A 12,666-nucleotide genomic window follows, 5' to 3' on the forward strand; every position below is an offset into this window, starting at 1 on the left:
TCCGTTGTGCCGTTACTTCGCCAAATCAGAGAGACCAAACCAATAGCAATTTAAATTAGCTAATTCAATTCAAACGTCGATGCGGCAATGCTGGATGAAGTCGGTAGCAACACATACATATACCTATGCATAAATCCAATCTTGGCAATGTGCAGATCTATTTGTATGATGAGGGATATATTCCGTGAATGTATATCCAACTTGGTGATTGAAATTGTATAATGGAGGGAAGGGGTTTTATGCTTTCGGTCGATTGAAATGTTTCACATTTATTTTCGGAGGTCACGAGTAGATCACTCAATCAGGTGCAAAACTTTTATTGATTAAAATGTGCCTTAGCTTAAATGTAGGTATATGTTTTATAGAAAGATCTGACTCTTATTACACTTTTTATTATAGCTCTCAATATTAATTTCTATTTAGTGAAAAAATGCTTTAAGAAGAATATATTGAAATGTATTCTTTTAATCATGGTCCATTTTTAGAGTGTTCGAGGTCCTTGAGTGTTGAGGTGATTGAACCATTGATGGCATAACGGTTATATCATCGATCTGAAAGAAGACAATAAAACAAATATATCCTTTGACATCGAACAACATTCCTCAGAAAGCTATATATTCAGGTTGTTTTTATTAATTTATTATTGGAAAATAGCTAAGGTAAAGGATAGTGATACACCGAATATGAAAATTCGGCCAGTTATTTAGTGCTTGTAAAGCAGCATTTTCGCGCGTCGTTCGGAAAGAAGTGAAAAAGTTCCGCGAGTGTTAGTATTGTTTGATCCTTCGATCTTATTGCTTGCTCCTGCGGGGGCGGACGACGAAGGCAGGATCAAACATGTCGCGCGTCGTTCGCGAAGCACGATGGAATAGTATAGCGGATCGCGTTAGTAGTGTTTGATCCTTTGATCTTGTCACTTGCTCCTGTGGGGCGAGCGATGAACAATTGTTCGGCGTTCAATGCTTTTATCGAGTAATATCGCGAATCCGGTTAGGCGCATTTTTTTAAAATTATATATTTATCGTTTACCAAAATCAATCCTTTACCCAAACCCTTCCCATATCCAAACTACCAGTGTCTACTTGTGGAAGTGCTGAGGACTCCTCGGCTTCCATAAAGCAAGTAACACGTCAACATTTCCCTTCCATCCCTAAATTGACCTGCATTCGGACGCAGCCGGCGCCTTTATTATTTGTTATAATAATGAGAGCACCTGTACTTACACATTGATGATGCTACTGATCTCGAGAAGTGTCTGTTGGTTCCCTGAGTAAGTACAGCTGTTCTTGCAATAACGGAGTAGCATCTGCGGGCGGTCAATCATGCTCATGCTCAAAAGGCACTTGGCGAATTTATATTAGGTATTTAACGGAAAAATGCCAACAAAGGATCAATTTTCTACGAACAATAGCCAAAATATGGTGGGGTGCTCACCCGGAAGACCTCATAAAACTTTATAAAACAACAGACAGAGAGAATTCTGTCCTAGAGTATGGCTCTTTCTGTTTAAAGTTCTCTCAGCAGCAAACTGCCACCTGATTAAATTGGAACGAATTCAATATCGTTGTTTGCGTATCGCCTTAGGGTGTATGCACTCGACACATAATGCGAGAATTGCTCATACTGAATACTCAGTCGAAATTCATGAGAGTTTATCTCTACTACATGTCATCTGACATTAGCCTTCCATGTTATAACCCTCCACGTGTACGCTTCACCAATGACAGTTCCTCTGTTGAATATGGTCTGCCCATGAACCAAGCTATTCATGGAATTCCAGATCAACTTCGATGTATAAATATTCCACGTATTTTCAACGCAAAGTTCCAGAATGTCGATTCCTACAGGAGATATTTCACTGACAGTTCCCGTATCAATGGATCCACTGGCTTCGGTGTCTTCAATGGAAATTCTTCCGCCTTCCGCAAACTTCAGGAACCTTGCACGGTTTATGTTGCTGAGCTGTCAGCAATCAACTTCGCTTTGGGGATGATCTCTAACATGCCCGCAGACCACTTCTTCATCTTCTCGGATAGTCTCAGTTCCATTGAGGCACTCCGATCGATGAAACCTGTAAAGCATGCATCTTGCTTTCTTACAAAATAGAGCAGATGTGTGCACTGGTCGAAAGATCATATAAGATTACCTTTATATGGGTCCTCTCACATTGCTTAATTTGTGGCAATGAGAAGGCGGACTCTCTCGCAAAGGTGGGCGCTGAGGAAGGTGAGATTTATGATAGATGAATTTCACACGATGATTTTTTTCATTTAGTACGTCAAAGTTCTCTTCACGGTTGGCAAAGCGATTGGCTAAATGGCCAACTGGGACGATGGTTACATTCCATAATTCCTAGAGTTTCCTTGCGAGCCTGGTGGAAAGGTTTGGCCGTAAGTCGAGATTTCATTCGCGTGATGTCAAGACTTATGTCCAACCATTACTCGCTAGATGCACGTCTACACAGGATTAACCTCGCAATGAGCAATATTTTTAATAGGTGTGGTTCCGGTTATGATGACATCGATCACGTAGTTTGGCAGTGCCCGGATATGGACGCCTCTAGAGCACAACTCTTGGATACCCTTGCGGCCCGAGGTAGACAACCCTATGTTCCAGTTAGAGATGTATTGGACACATTCGATCTTATTTGTATGGTACCAATTTACGATTTCCTTCGCTTGTCTTGTATAAAAGTTCAATTCTCTTGTGTTCTCTTCCCCAGTTTTTGTTTGTGTTTTGTCCCCTTTGTGTTGGATTGAGGATCCTGACCATCCGGCAGTGGAATACCGGCAAGAAATCGCTACCAACGCCATGAAACGAAAATCAAGATGCCACGTTATACCTCCCGGATGAACTGCTGAGAACCCTAATCCCAATCTCTGCCATGTCCTTCCTTCAAAAATTGTGACCACTAACCTCGAGCTGCCACGAGTATCCTGGCTCCATCCCATATTAATGTTGAACCGAAAAAGCCAATTAATTGTATGTACCGTAAAACGGGGTAACTTTGATAATTTTTCGAAGAAAACATGAATATTTATGCATGCTGTTTCAAAGAATTATAATTTATATTTTTAAAACAAGTACTGGTATCCTAAGTATCGATTACAGTTGATAGATTGCCAAAAGAGTTATTCTGAATGGATATATAAATTTCCATATAATCAAAAGTCGGTTTTCTGTTTTGGGGTAACTTTGATAGTCGAACCAAATTGAATGAATTACGGAACATTTATAGGGCGTTGCATACCTCTAGGCGTTTAACGCAATATGGAAATTTCTGACTTCGATTTCAAAAATGGTCCCAGTTTGTAAAAATGGTATTCGCTAAGAGATTTGCGACCGAATTCATGTTCTACTACAATTAGGCTGTCAAGGATAAGTGAGGAACTCATTATGGCTTCATCACATAGTGATCGTAAAACGGATTGTTTGTGAGTTTTTAAAAAATGCTAAAATATTATAAATTTTAATATTTGCATATAAATCCTTAAATGTACTTGATTCCAACAAAAATAGCTTTGACGTGAAGTGTCATACTAATACTTTTTACTTTTACATTCGTTTTGCTTAACTGATTAACAGAAATTTTGTTATTTCATTTAGTATGTTGTGGGTCTCGCACTATCAAAGTTACTCGCATTGTGAACGTTACCCCGTTTTACGTTAATAAAAATACAAAAAAAAATTATTTCGGCTCCGTAAAGCGTTAAACGCATTTGAGCCTCAAATAAACGAACTAGATAAAAAAGTTTGATAAAACCTCGTAAACTTATTATTATTATCTTTATTATCGAGACTTTCAGCCGAAGGCTGGTTCGTCTCCACTCCCTCGTAAACGATGTTACGCCAATTTACTCGGTACATGGCAGAGTCCCTTCAACTTAGATTTTGGCCAACGCTCTCCAGATCTTGTTAAACAGCCGACACCGGCCATCAGCCGCACAAGGTGCAACGCAAGCACCCGGAAAACAGGTATCAGCTAAAAACTACACGGGAAGAGAAGCCTGCCTCTTGGTGTCATCACGGTTAGCCAATCACTGGGCTACAGGGATAACCCCGCACATTGGTCCAGATTTTCAAATAGCTTGCAAAAACTCCATTTCCAAACTTAGTTTTTAGCTGAAAAACAAAGTGAAATATTCATCTACTATATCAGATAGTTGAAAATACTTTCGAGATGTTGAAAATAAACATGTTTTTCTAGTCTTTTGGATGTTAAATAGCTGCACGTATCCAAAAGCCTAAATTTTTGCTTCAAAACTCAACTAATCTATTTTCACTAAAACCCGTGAAAAAAAAAATGATTTCAGCATATTTTTTTCTGGTCGATATATCATTCTCATATAGATTCAACATCTTCGGATGAAAATTTTAATTAAAGTGTCGTTAACCTTACTAAATTAATACTTATTGTTGTAGGTACTTCGAATGTTTGAAGAAGAGCTTATTTGTACCGTACAAATCGCTCCCCGTTACTCCCGCGAAGATATCTTGCTCAAACGCGAGTCTAAGACTAAGAAATTGATTGAAGATGATTCTTCTTGCCTAAGTTTTCCTAAACGATAGTTGTTTGAAAAAGTTGAAAAACGTATGAAAAACAGTATTTTTGTTGAAATTTGCCCTATGACAACCAAAAAATTGTGACTCTGCCAAAAATAGAATCTTATACCCTAAATCATGTTCCAAAACACTTGTAATAGTTAAAAACAGTGAACTATTGAGAATGCTTAATTTATGCCATGATTTTTCAAAACTGGACCAATGTGCCCAGGTGCGAGTCGATATCCTATTCCTACGGAGCGGGGACAGTGTAGGATCGGACGAAGGAACGAGGCCACAGCGGAGCGTCAAGCCACCCTACACATTTCGGCTCGTGGCACGAAGCCTTTTATTGTGAACGATGCAACTGTTCCATTTCTTCACATTACGCTTCTTCCAGGCGGCGCATTTTGTCCTGGAATAGGCGGGTTTGCCGCTTTCGTTTCCTTTTATATCGCTCCACGTTTTATCGCGTTCCTTGCTGCAGCATTACAGCCCGCGCTGCATCCTCATCATCCAAAACCCGCCTGCATTCTTCGTCGAACCAATCGTTGCATGTCCTCCTTTTCACGTACCTAACAATGCTCTCGGCTGGATTGTTGATGGCTGCTTTTATGGTACTCCAGCAGTCCTCAAGAGTTGCTGCGCGTATTCGGCGGCGACGTTCGGTTGTTCCAGTTGCGCTAGGTTATACCGAAGCGAGCGTCAATACCGTACATTGTTGATGACGGATATTTTTGGGCGCAGTTTCACCAACGCTAGATAGGTTCTGACGTCGGTTATATCGGAGAAGTGCCGTCCATCGATCAAAACGTGGTCGATTTGTGATTCCGTCTGCTATGGTAATCTCCAGGTGTACCGATACGGGAGGCTGTGCTGGAAGTAGGCGCTGCGAATGGCCATGTTCTTGAAGGCGGCAAAATCTATGAGTCGTAGACCGTCCTCGTTCGTCAGCCGGTGGGCGCTGAATTTTCCAATCGTCGGTCTGAACTCCTCCTGGCCAACCTGAGCGTTCAAATCTTCTATGATGATCTTGACGTCGTGGCTTGGGCAGCGATCGTACTGGCGTTCGAGCTGCGCGTAAAATTCTTGTCATCGTCAGTACTTTCGGAGTGAGGGCTATGCACGTTTATTATGCTGAAGTTGAAGAACCGGCCTTTGAGCTTCAACTTACACATTCTTTCGTTGATCGGCCACCACCCGATCACGCGCCTTTGCTTATCACCCATCACTATTAAAGCTGTTCCCAGCTCACGTATGTTGCCGCAGCTCTGGTATGGTTACCTCTAAACGTTCGCACCATCGAATCTGTCCAGCACACCTCCTGCAGCGCAACGATGCCGAAACCACGGATCTTCAGTACATCGGAGAGTATGCGTGTGCTTCCAATGAAGTTGAGAGATTTGCAGTTTCACGTGCCGAGTTTCCAATCGCTAGTCCATTTCCATCGCTGTGGTCTTTGTCGATTGTTTTGGGCCGTATTCTCTCGTTGACGTTCCTGTGCTCATGTGTTTTTACGATTGGCTTGCAAGGCCTGACACTAACCCCCTAGATTTCCGGAGCACCATTCCCGCTAAATGTTCGGAGGGCCATAGTGCGCAGTTTAGCTTAGAGTCCTTCTCTGAAACTCGGACAATCATCCGCCCCTGACATGGGAAACAGACGCTGTTGTGAGCCGCTCCTAACATGGAGTATAGACGCTCCAGGTTTGCAGAAGCAAACCCCCCCTTCCATGTCAGCATACGAGCAAAGTTCTCACCGGGGTTGGTTACCCGATCGTCCCTAAAGTTACTCGTACCCCGTCCTGTGCCGTAGGTAGGGATAGAAGTTGTTGGGCAAGAGGCTAAGGACCACACAAAGGGGTCTATTTTATTCCTGCAGGCATGTGAGGTACCAATGGTTCGCCATGCCCAGCTATTTGCCGTGCCATGTTTGCGATTCCCATGGTTTAAATTAATAATTTTTCTACCTGTTATGTCTATTTATCTGTCCTGGGAAGCTCAGAAATGTTTTATTCCTAAAATACTTTCGTCCGGTGAGATTTGAACTCATGACACTATCAGCATGGTCTTGTTTGGAAGTTAGAAATAATAAAATAAAACAATACATATATTTTTTATTGAATTTTGTTGAAAAAAAAAACTGATTTTTCTAGACTCCAACTCGTCATTTGCGCAATTGTAATGGAGATTATATAATCAGCATTGTGAATTTTTAATTGTGTTACAGGGCTGGTAGCAGGTCTCTTTTTAGAGACTTGATCTTTATTTTGATGCAAGTTTTTTTTTAAATGTATCTATGTTTGATAGAAGGTCTTCAAAGTCTCTTTTTTCATCAAAATGTTATCTAAAGTTGATATTTTCATTCTCTTTGCAGTAATTTATTATTTGAAATACCTAACCAGATTATAAAAAAAAATCGGGAGGCTGTTCCAGGATTTCCTCCAGAGATTTTTCCATAAATTCTAGATCTACATCGATTTGTTTATTAGTTACTCTAGTAAATCTTTCAAGGATTACTATAGGAGGGGCTTAGACCAAGGTTTCTACACCATGTTCCAGTTTTGCTCCAGCTACTTTTACATGAATTCTTTCCCGAATTCGTTCACGATATATCTTAGGAATTGCTTCAAAACATTTCCAGAGATTATTACTGGAAATATGTTAAGAATTCTTCTAGGAATTCCTCAATAAATTCGATCCATGATTAATTATTAAGTACTTCTAGAACTATATATAGAAATTTTTCCAACATTTAATTACTTCTGCAGTTGTTCCAAACAATTCCATGGATTCTTAAATATCATTTGGGTTTTATATTAGCAAATACTAAAGATTAGACTCGGAAAAATGCGACACTTTGTTTTGGGTGTAACTTTTTATAGCATAGGTAAAAGTTGATGCAATTTTGGGTAATAGTAGTTTAGTGTGTTACGTTTATGTGTACAAAATTGCGATCTGTCAAAAAGTTTTCAAGACGCATTAGAAACAAGAAGAGCTACGCCAGCAAATCTTGGGTGCGGTGTTCGATAAACCGGGCCAGCCGCACGGAGGGATCGGCAAGAGGCTTGGCACGTTGTGAAGATGTTCCAGGAGATGAAGACCATCGAGCAGCGCGCTGGAAGCGGCCGAAACCCGAAAACGGAATACGCGGCCCGGCGCGGAAGATAAGGCAGTACTTTAAGACTAACACGAACCTTTCCTCCCGAGACGTGGCCAAAAAGGTTAATTCGTCGAAGTGGTTCGTCCAGCAGACCATGAAGCAGACTGGGTTACGTGTTATTAACTCCTCTACCGGCATCTTCATTTTTTACCAAAAAAAAATATATTCAAATGACGATAACTTTTTTGTTTCTTGGTAATAGGGTCCTAAAGCCCTGTCGCAATTTTAGTGCCAAACGCTTAAGTTTAGGCCAGAACCACATGTTTACTCATTTTTTTTAATGTTTTCCGTTCGTTTAGGTCCAAAAAAACATTTTTTATGTTTTTTTTTAGATTTTGTCGCACCCCTTGGCTTAAATTCAAATTTTGGGTGTATTTTGTTTTCCGCGTCCCTTCCGAAATGTCAGATAGGAACTACCCCAGTGATAAAACTAAAACCCCTGTGGTGTTTTTGTCGACTAAGTGAATGTCAAACATGATCAAAAGTGTCAAGGTTCATTTATGGACCCAATTTTTAAATTAAAGTTTAAATATGATATAGCCGTTATTTGAGCGGGGAAAATTGCTAAAGTAGTTACAGTAACATGCTCTTTTGTGTTATTAAATAAAAACAAGATTTCATTCAACATTTTAGGACCCTATTTTGCACCATTTTTTTCACAAGTTCTCAAAAAACTCTTCTAGTTTTAGAATATGTGTCGATATTGATTATTGGACATCTAGAACCGGAGATATTCCAAAATCCCTTGGGGGACCGACGAGTAGCTATAACTCACGTGAATATCTATGACTACAGAACTTTTATCGTAATCGGATGTTCACTCCTCAGAACAATACATTAATGCGAGTATGTTGTGAAAAAATGAAGCAATTTGGTGCATGTCTCCAAGAATACTGAACCGATTTGCATGATTTTTCGAGAGTAGCTCCTTATTACTTGGTATTGTATAGCCCACATTTTATTTTTTTGATAATTTGACGTACAACAAAATGGCCGCCAAAGACATTTTGTATGGAAAATGTCGGTCCCCCAAGGAACATTGAAATATCTTCAAAACCAGATCTCCAATTGTTAGTTTTGACATGGATTCTCAAACTAGATGAGTTTTTTGTGAACTTGGAAAAAAATGGTGCAAGAATATCAAGAAACAAAAAAGTTATCGCGATTTGAATATATTTTTTGCGGTAAAAAATGAAGCTGCCGGTAGAGGGGTTAAGGTTAGGAAGGCACCAAACCAAACTGACAAGCAAAACACGGTGGCCAAATTGCGTGCGCGGAAGCTGTACCGTGAGTGGCTGTCTCGTCATGAACAACGAGACATAGATCAAGGCGGACACCAAGCAAATCCCCGACCTCAAGTTTTTTGTCGGTACGTCCCGCATAGAGGTTCCGGAAAAGTTTCAGGAAGAGAAAGATGGACAAATTCGCGAAGAAGTACTTGTTGTGACAGGCGATCTGCGAGTGCGGACGGTACAGCAAGCAGTTCGCTACAACCGGCACTATAAATGGACAGATTTATCGAGAGGAATGCTTGCAGATGCGCTTGCTGCCCTTCCTCCGCTCTCATCGTGGTCCCACGCTGTTCTGACCGGATCTCGCTTCGTGCCAAGCCTGTAATGGATTGGTACGAAGCGGAGGGCGTTAATGTGGTCCAGAAGTATGCGAACCCGCCAAATACACCAGAACTTCGTCCGATTGAAAAGTTGTGGGTTGAATTTGAAGAAAAGCGGAAAAACATTCAAAACCGATGAAGCTTTGACGAAAAACTGGGAGAAATTGTGTAAGAAAGATGATCAAATCCTCGCCCAAGATCTCATGAGCAATGTTACGAGAAATTTACGAGCATTGAGCTAGGGGGAGGAAATTTTAAAAATAAATTATACCAAAACATAGCTAATATTTAGTTATTTAATCCCTGAAAATTTCCGATTTAAAATTAATTTTTGGTGATCATTTTTGTGTGGCTTATTTTTTCCGAGTCCAGTCTTTACAGCAGGCATTGCAGAATTCGGTCTCGTTTGGTTTTGAAGCACGATCAAAGCTAGCGAAGAAAAACATCCCATCTGTTGCGGTTCACGATCGGCAATGTATTGCAAGTTGTGACAAGTCTGATACATAGAACCAGTGAACGAGAGTCCCAAATAGAGAGAGCGATGATAAAATCCATTTACCTCGCTCATTTAACATTGGGGATAGGTGTTTTAGTTTACTGGCACGATAAACAATCCCCGAACTTCCTATAGCAATAGTGTCCCCAGGTTTGGGGCTTGTTTGAAGAGGTTTTATCATGCACTGCTATCCCCCCGATCTGATCAAAGTTGTAGCAGTATACGATAAACAGTCTCTCATAATGTGCTGCATATTATGATAGCTACAGAGAGCGATACGTGAGAGATTCTCTCAATCAATTTTCTCAGGATTCAATCCCTGCTTTACAATAATTATTCCACAAATGTTTCACAAGGAATGCCTCAAGGAAACCCTGCAGAATTTTATCCAGGTATGCAATTGTTTATTGTTCATAAATTATCTTAGGAAGTCATCTAGAAAACCTTCCTGACTTTTTAAAGAGATTTTTTTGGAAATCCTATCAAGTGTTCATTTTACGGATTTTTCTGGGACTTCTCCAATAATGTCTAAAAATGTCTTAACAATTTCCTAAAAAATCCAGGATAAATTCTTTGAGAACTTCTTGACAAATTTTTTTAGAGCTCTCTCAAGTAATCATGGGAAGTAATTTCTAAAGGTATCATTAGAAAAAATGTTGGTTGAAATCTTGCAAAACTGAACGACAATTCTGAAGGAAATCCTCAGAAATCAGTGCAGACATCTCTGGAGAAATTATTGCTTGAGTTTTTGAAAATGTCTTAAACAGATATCTTGGATGAAATCCTGGTGAAATTGATTAAAAAACCACTGAATGCACTCCAGGATTTCATTGAGAAATTTATCTTAAAAAAGGTTATTAAAGAATCAACAAAATAATTCTTTGAGCAAATACTCGCATTAGCTACTGATGAAATTCCTGAAAAGAAAAAAAACTTGAAAAAAAAAATACTGTAATCCGAGCAGTAATACTTGAAATTCCTAAAATAAAAAATATAGTCATAGAAAAATATTTGGTCAGGTTTTCTAAAATATTCTCTTTTTCGGTCTCTTTTTGGTCTCTATTTTCAAGTATAAGATTTGTAAAATTCCTACTTTAAAGGCACTCAGACACTACCAGCCATGATATTAACATGTCCTGAATAAAACTAGAAACATACTTCTTTAATATACCAAGCAATAGTAACTAATGAATATTTTATGAATCGAACATACTAAACAAATGTTAAATGTATAAGAAACAAATAGAAATCGGGCACATAATGTAATTATAATGTTCTACAAATGTTTGATGTCAAATAAAAAAAAACACGAGGCATTTTGGTTTGCATAAGAACTAGACAAGCAATAAAAACAATACATTGCGTATCATTGTGGTGTTACCTGAATTTCTTATGGGGAAGCATATTGCAGTAATCGTATTTTACTGCAATCACAAGAACAAAGGCAACTAACATTGAAAAAGTAGTTTTTCAAATTTGGTTATTATGTGAAAGTTGGAAGATTCAACATAATTATTGCAGAAGCTTCACCATACTTGGAGTTATAAACACTGCTACAATAATAAGCATACTGCAATAATGAGATCGGTTATTATAAAAAAAAAAATCGGGTTCCTGCTAAACAAAATTGACAGCGATCTCCTTTTTCAAGTTCAAGAAAGATGAAACAGAATCAAATACAAAACCACAATACCCGTTCTTTGCATGCTTGTTTGTCTTCCTATCGTATCGAATTACTTTGATTGATCATCAATGACTGCGACGTCGATCTTGATGGGCTAGAAATTATCGTTATGCTTCAATTCTCACCTGTACATCCAAGGGAGCAGATAAGCAGTGGACAATGTTTGATGTTATATCTCCAACCTGTAGTTTTGGAAGCCTTTGTGCCAGTGATGAATCAAAAACTTTGATCATGTCTGTCTGTACCATTCCTGGATGAATACTCTGGAAAGTTTCGAAGTGGCACAATTAATTTTATTTGTTTGAACATCAAATTTCAACTTACGGTTAGCCTGACGGGCAATTGAAAGTAGATAAGTTCCTTGCGCACAACTTCGGCTAAACCAGTTAACGCGAATTTTGAGGCCGGATAGGTGCCAAACATCGGCACCGATACATCCGGTATACGTTTTCCCAGAATGCTATTGATAATGAAAATGTATCCTGGGCCACCTCGTTCTTTCATGTCCTTCACGGCTTCCCTGATGCATATGCAAGTTGCAACGACGTTTATATCGAAGGTATCGCGAAAATCCGTTGTGGCACTTTCTGAAATTACACCTTGAATTATTTACTGCAATCATATGAAATCATCACCAATCTAACGTGTCACGAAATTGCATAGAAAAATTCCAGCGTTGGAGATGAGAACGTCGACTCCACCCAATTCCTTTCGTATCCAGTCGAAAGTCTGTAGGATCTCTTCTTCATTGGCAACGTCACACTTTCGAGCTTGTATCTTTCCGCTTCCGCTCACCTTGGTGCTTAGGGATTCAACCAGTTCCACCCGCCTCGCCACACCGACTACAACCATACCAGCATTTGCCAGAACCAGGGCCGCGTCTTGTCCGATTCCAGAGCTGGCGCCGGTCACCAATGCCACCTTTCCGATCCATTTATTCATTTTGTTGTACGATGTGAACAGAACCGAGTCCGATATAATACTGAACCAAACTTAGAAGTGCTAGAGTAGATATAAATGTTACTGGCATGAATTAACTCAAGTTGACTTCATTCTTGATCGTGGTTTCCAATTACTTCGACCACCATGTGACTGAGAAGGCAGCTAAGGTGGACGAAAGAGGAAGCGGTGTTAACGGTGGTAGGATGCGTAGCCTTGTTATTTAGCTTG

At 39.7% G+C, this 12,666-nt stretch overlaps 1 protein-coding gene across 1 annotated transcript; it reads right to left on the minus strand.

The window, feature by feature from the left end:
* Positions 1-268: 268 nt before the first annotated feature.
* Positions 269-12,518, minus strand: LOC5577525 (farnesol dehydrogenase-like). Its single transcript, XM_001656477.2, has 4 exons — positions 12,141-12,518; positions 11,821-12,083; positions 11,622-11,759; positions 269-551 (listed from the first exon to the last, which is right to left on the minus strand). The coding sequence occupies exons 1-4, from the start codon at positions 12,436-12,438 to the stop codon at positions 465-467; spliced, it is 786 nt and encodes a 261-aa protein (XP_001656527.2). The 5' UTR covers positions 12,439-12,518; the 3' UTR covers positions 269-464.
* Between the last annotated feature and the right edge of the window lie 148 nt (positions 12,519-12,666).

This window comes from Aedes aegypti, chromosome 1, assembly GCF_002204515.2.
Source record: "Aedes aegypti strain LVP_AGWG chromosome 1, AaegL5.0 Primary Assembly, whole genome shotgun sequence".
Classification (NCBI taxonomy): Eukaryota; Metazoa; Arthropoda; class Insecta; order Diptera; family Culicidae; genus Aedes; species Aedes aegypti.

Excerpts from the sequence above, each read along its gene's own strand:
- LOC5577525 (XM_001656477.2), bottom strand. The coding sequence starts at position 12,438 with ATGAATAAATGGATCGGAAAGGTGGCATTGGTGACCGGCGCCAGCTCT. Across the intron at positions 12,084-12,140 it reads TCTATGCAATTTCGTGACAC|AAAGTGCCACAACGGATTTT; the intron begins GTTAGATTGGTG and ends GTGTAATTTCAG. Across the intron at positions 552-11,621 it reads CTGCTCCCTTGGATGTACAG|ATCGATGATATAACCGTTAT; the intron begins GTGAGAATTGAA and ends GTCTTCTTTCAG.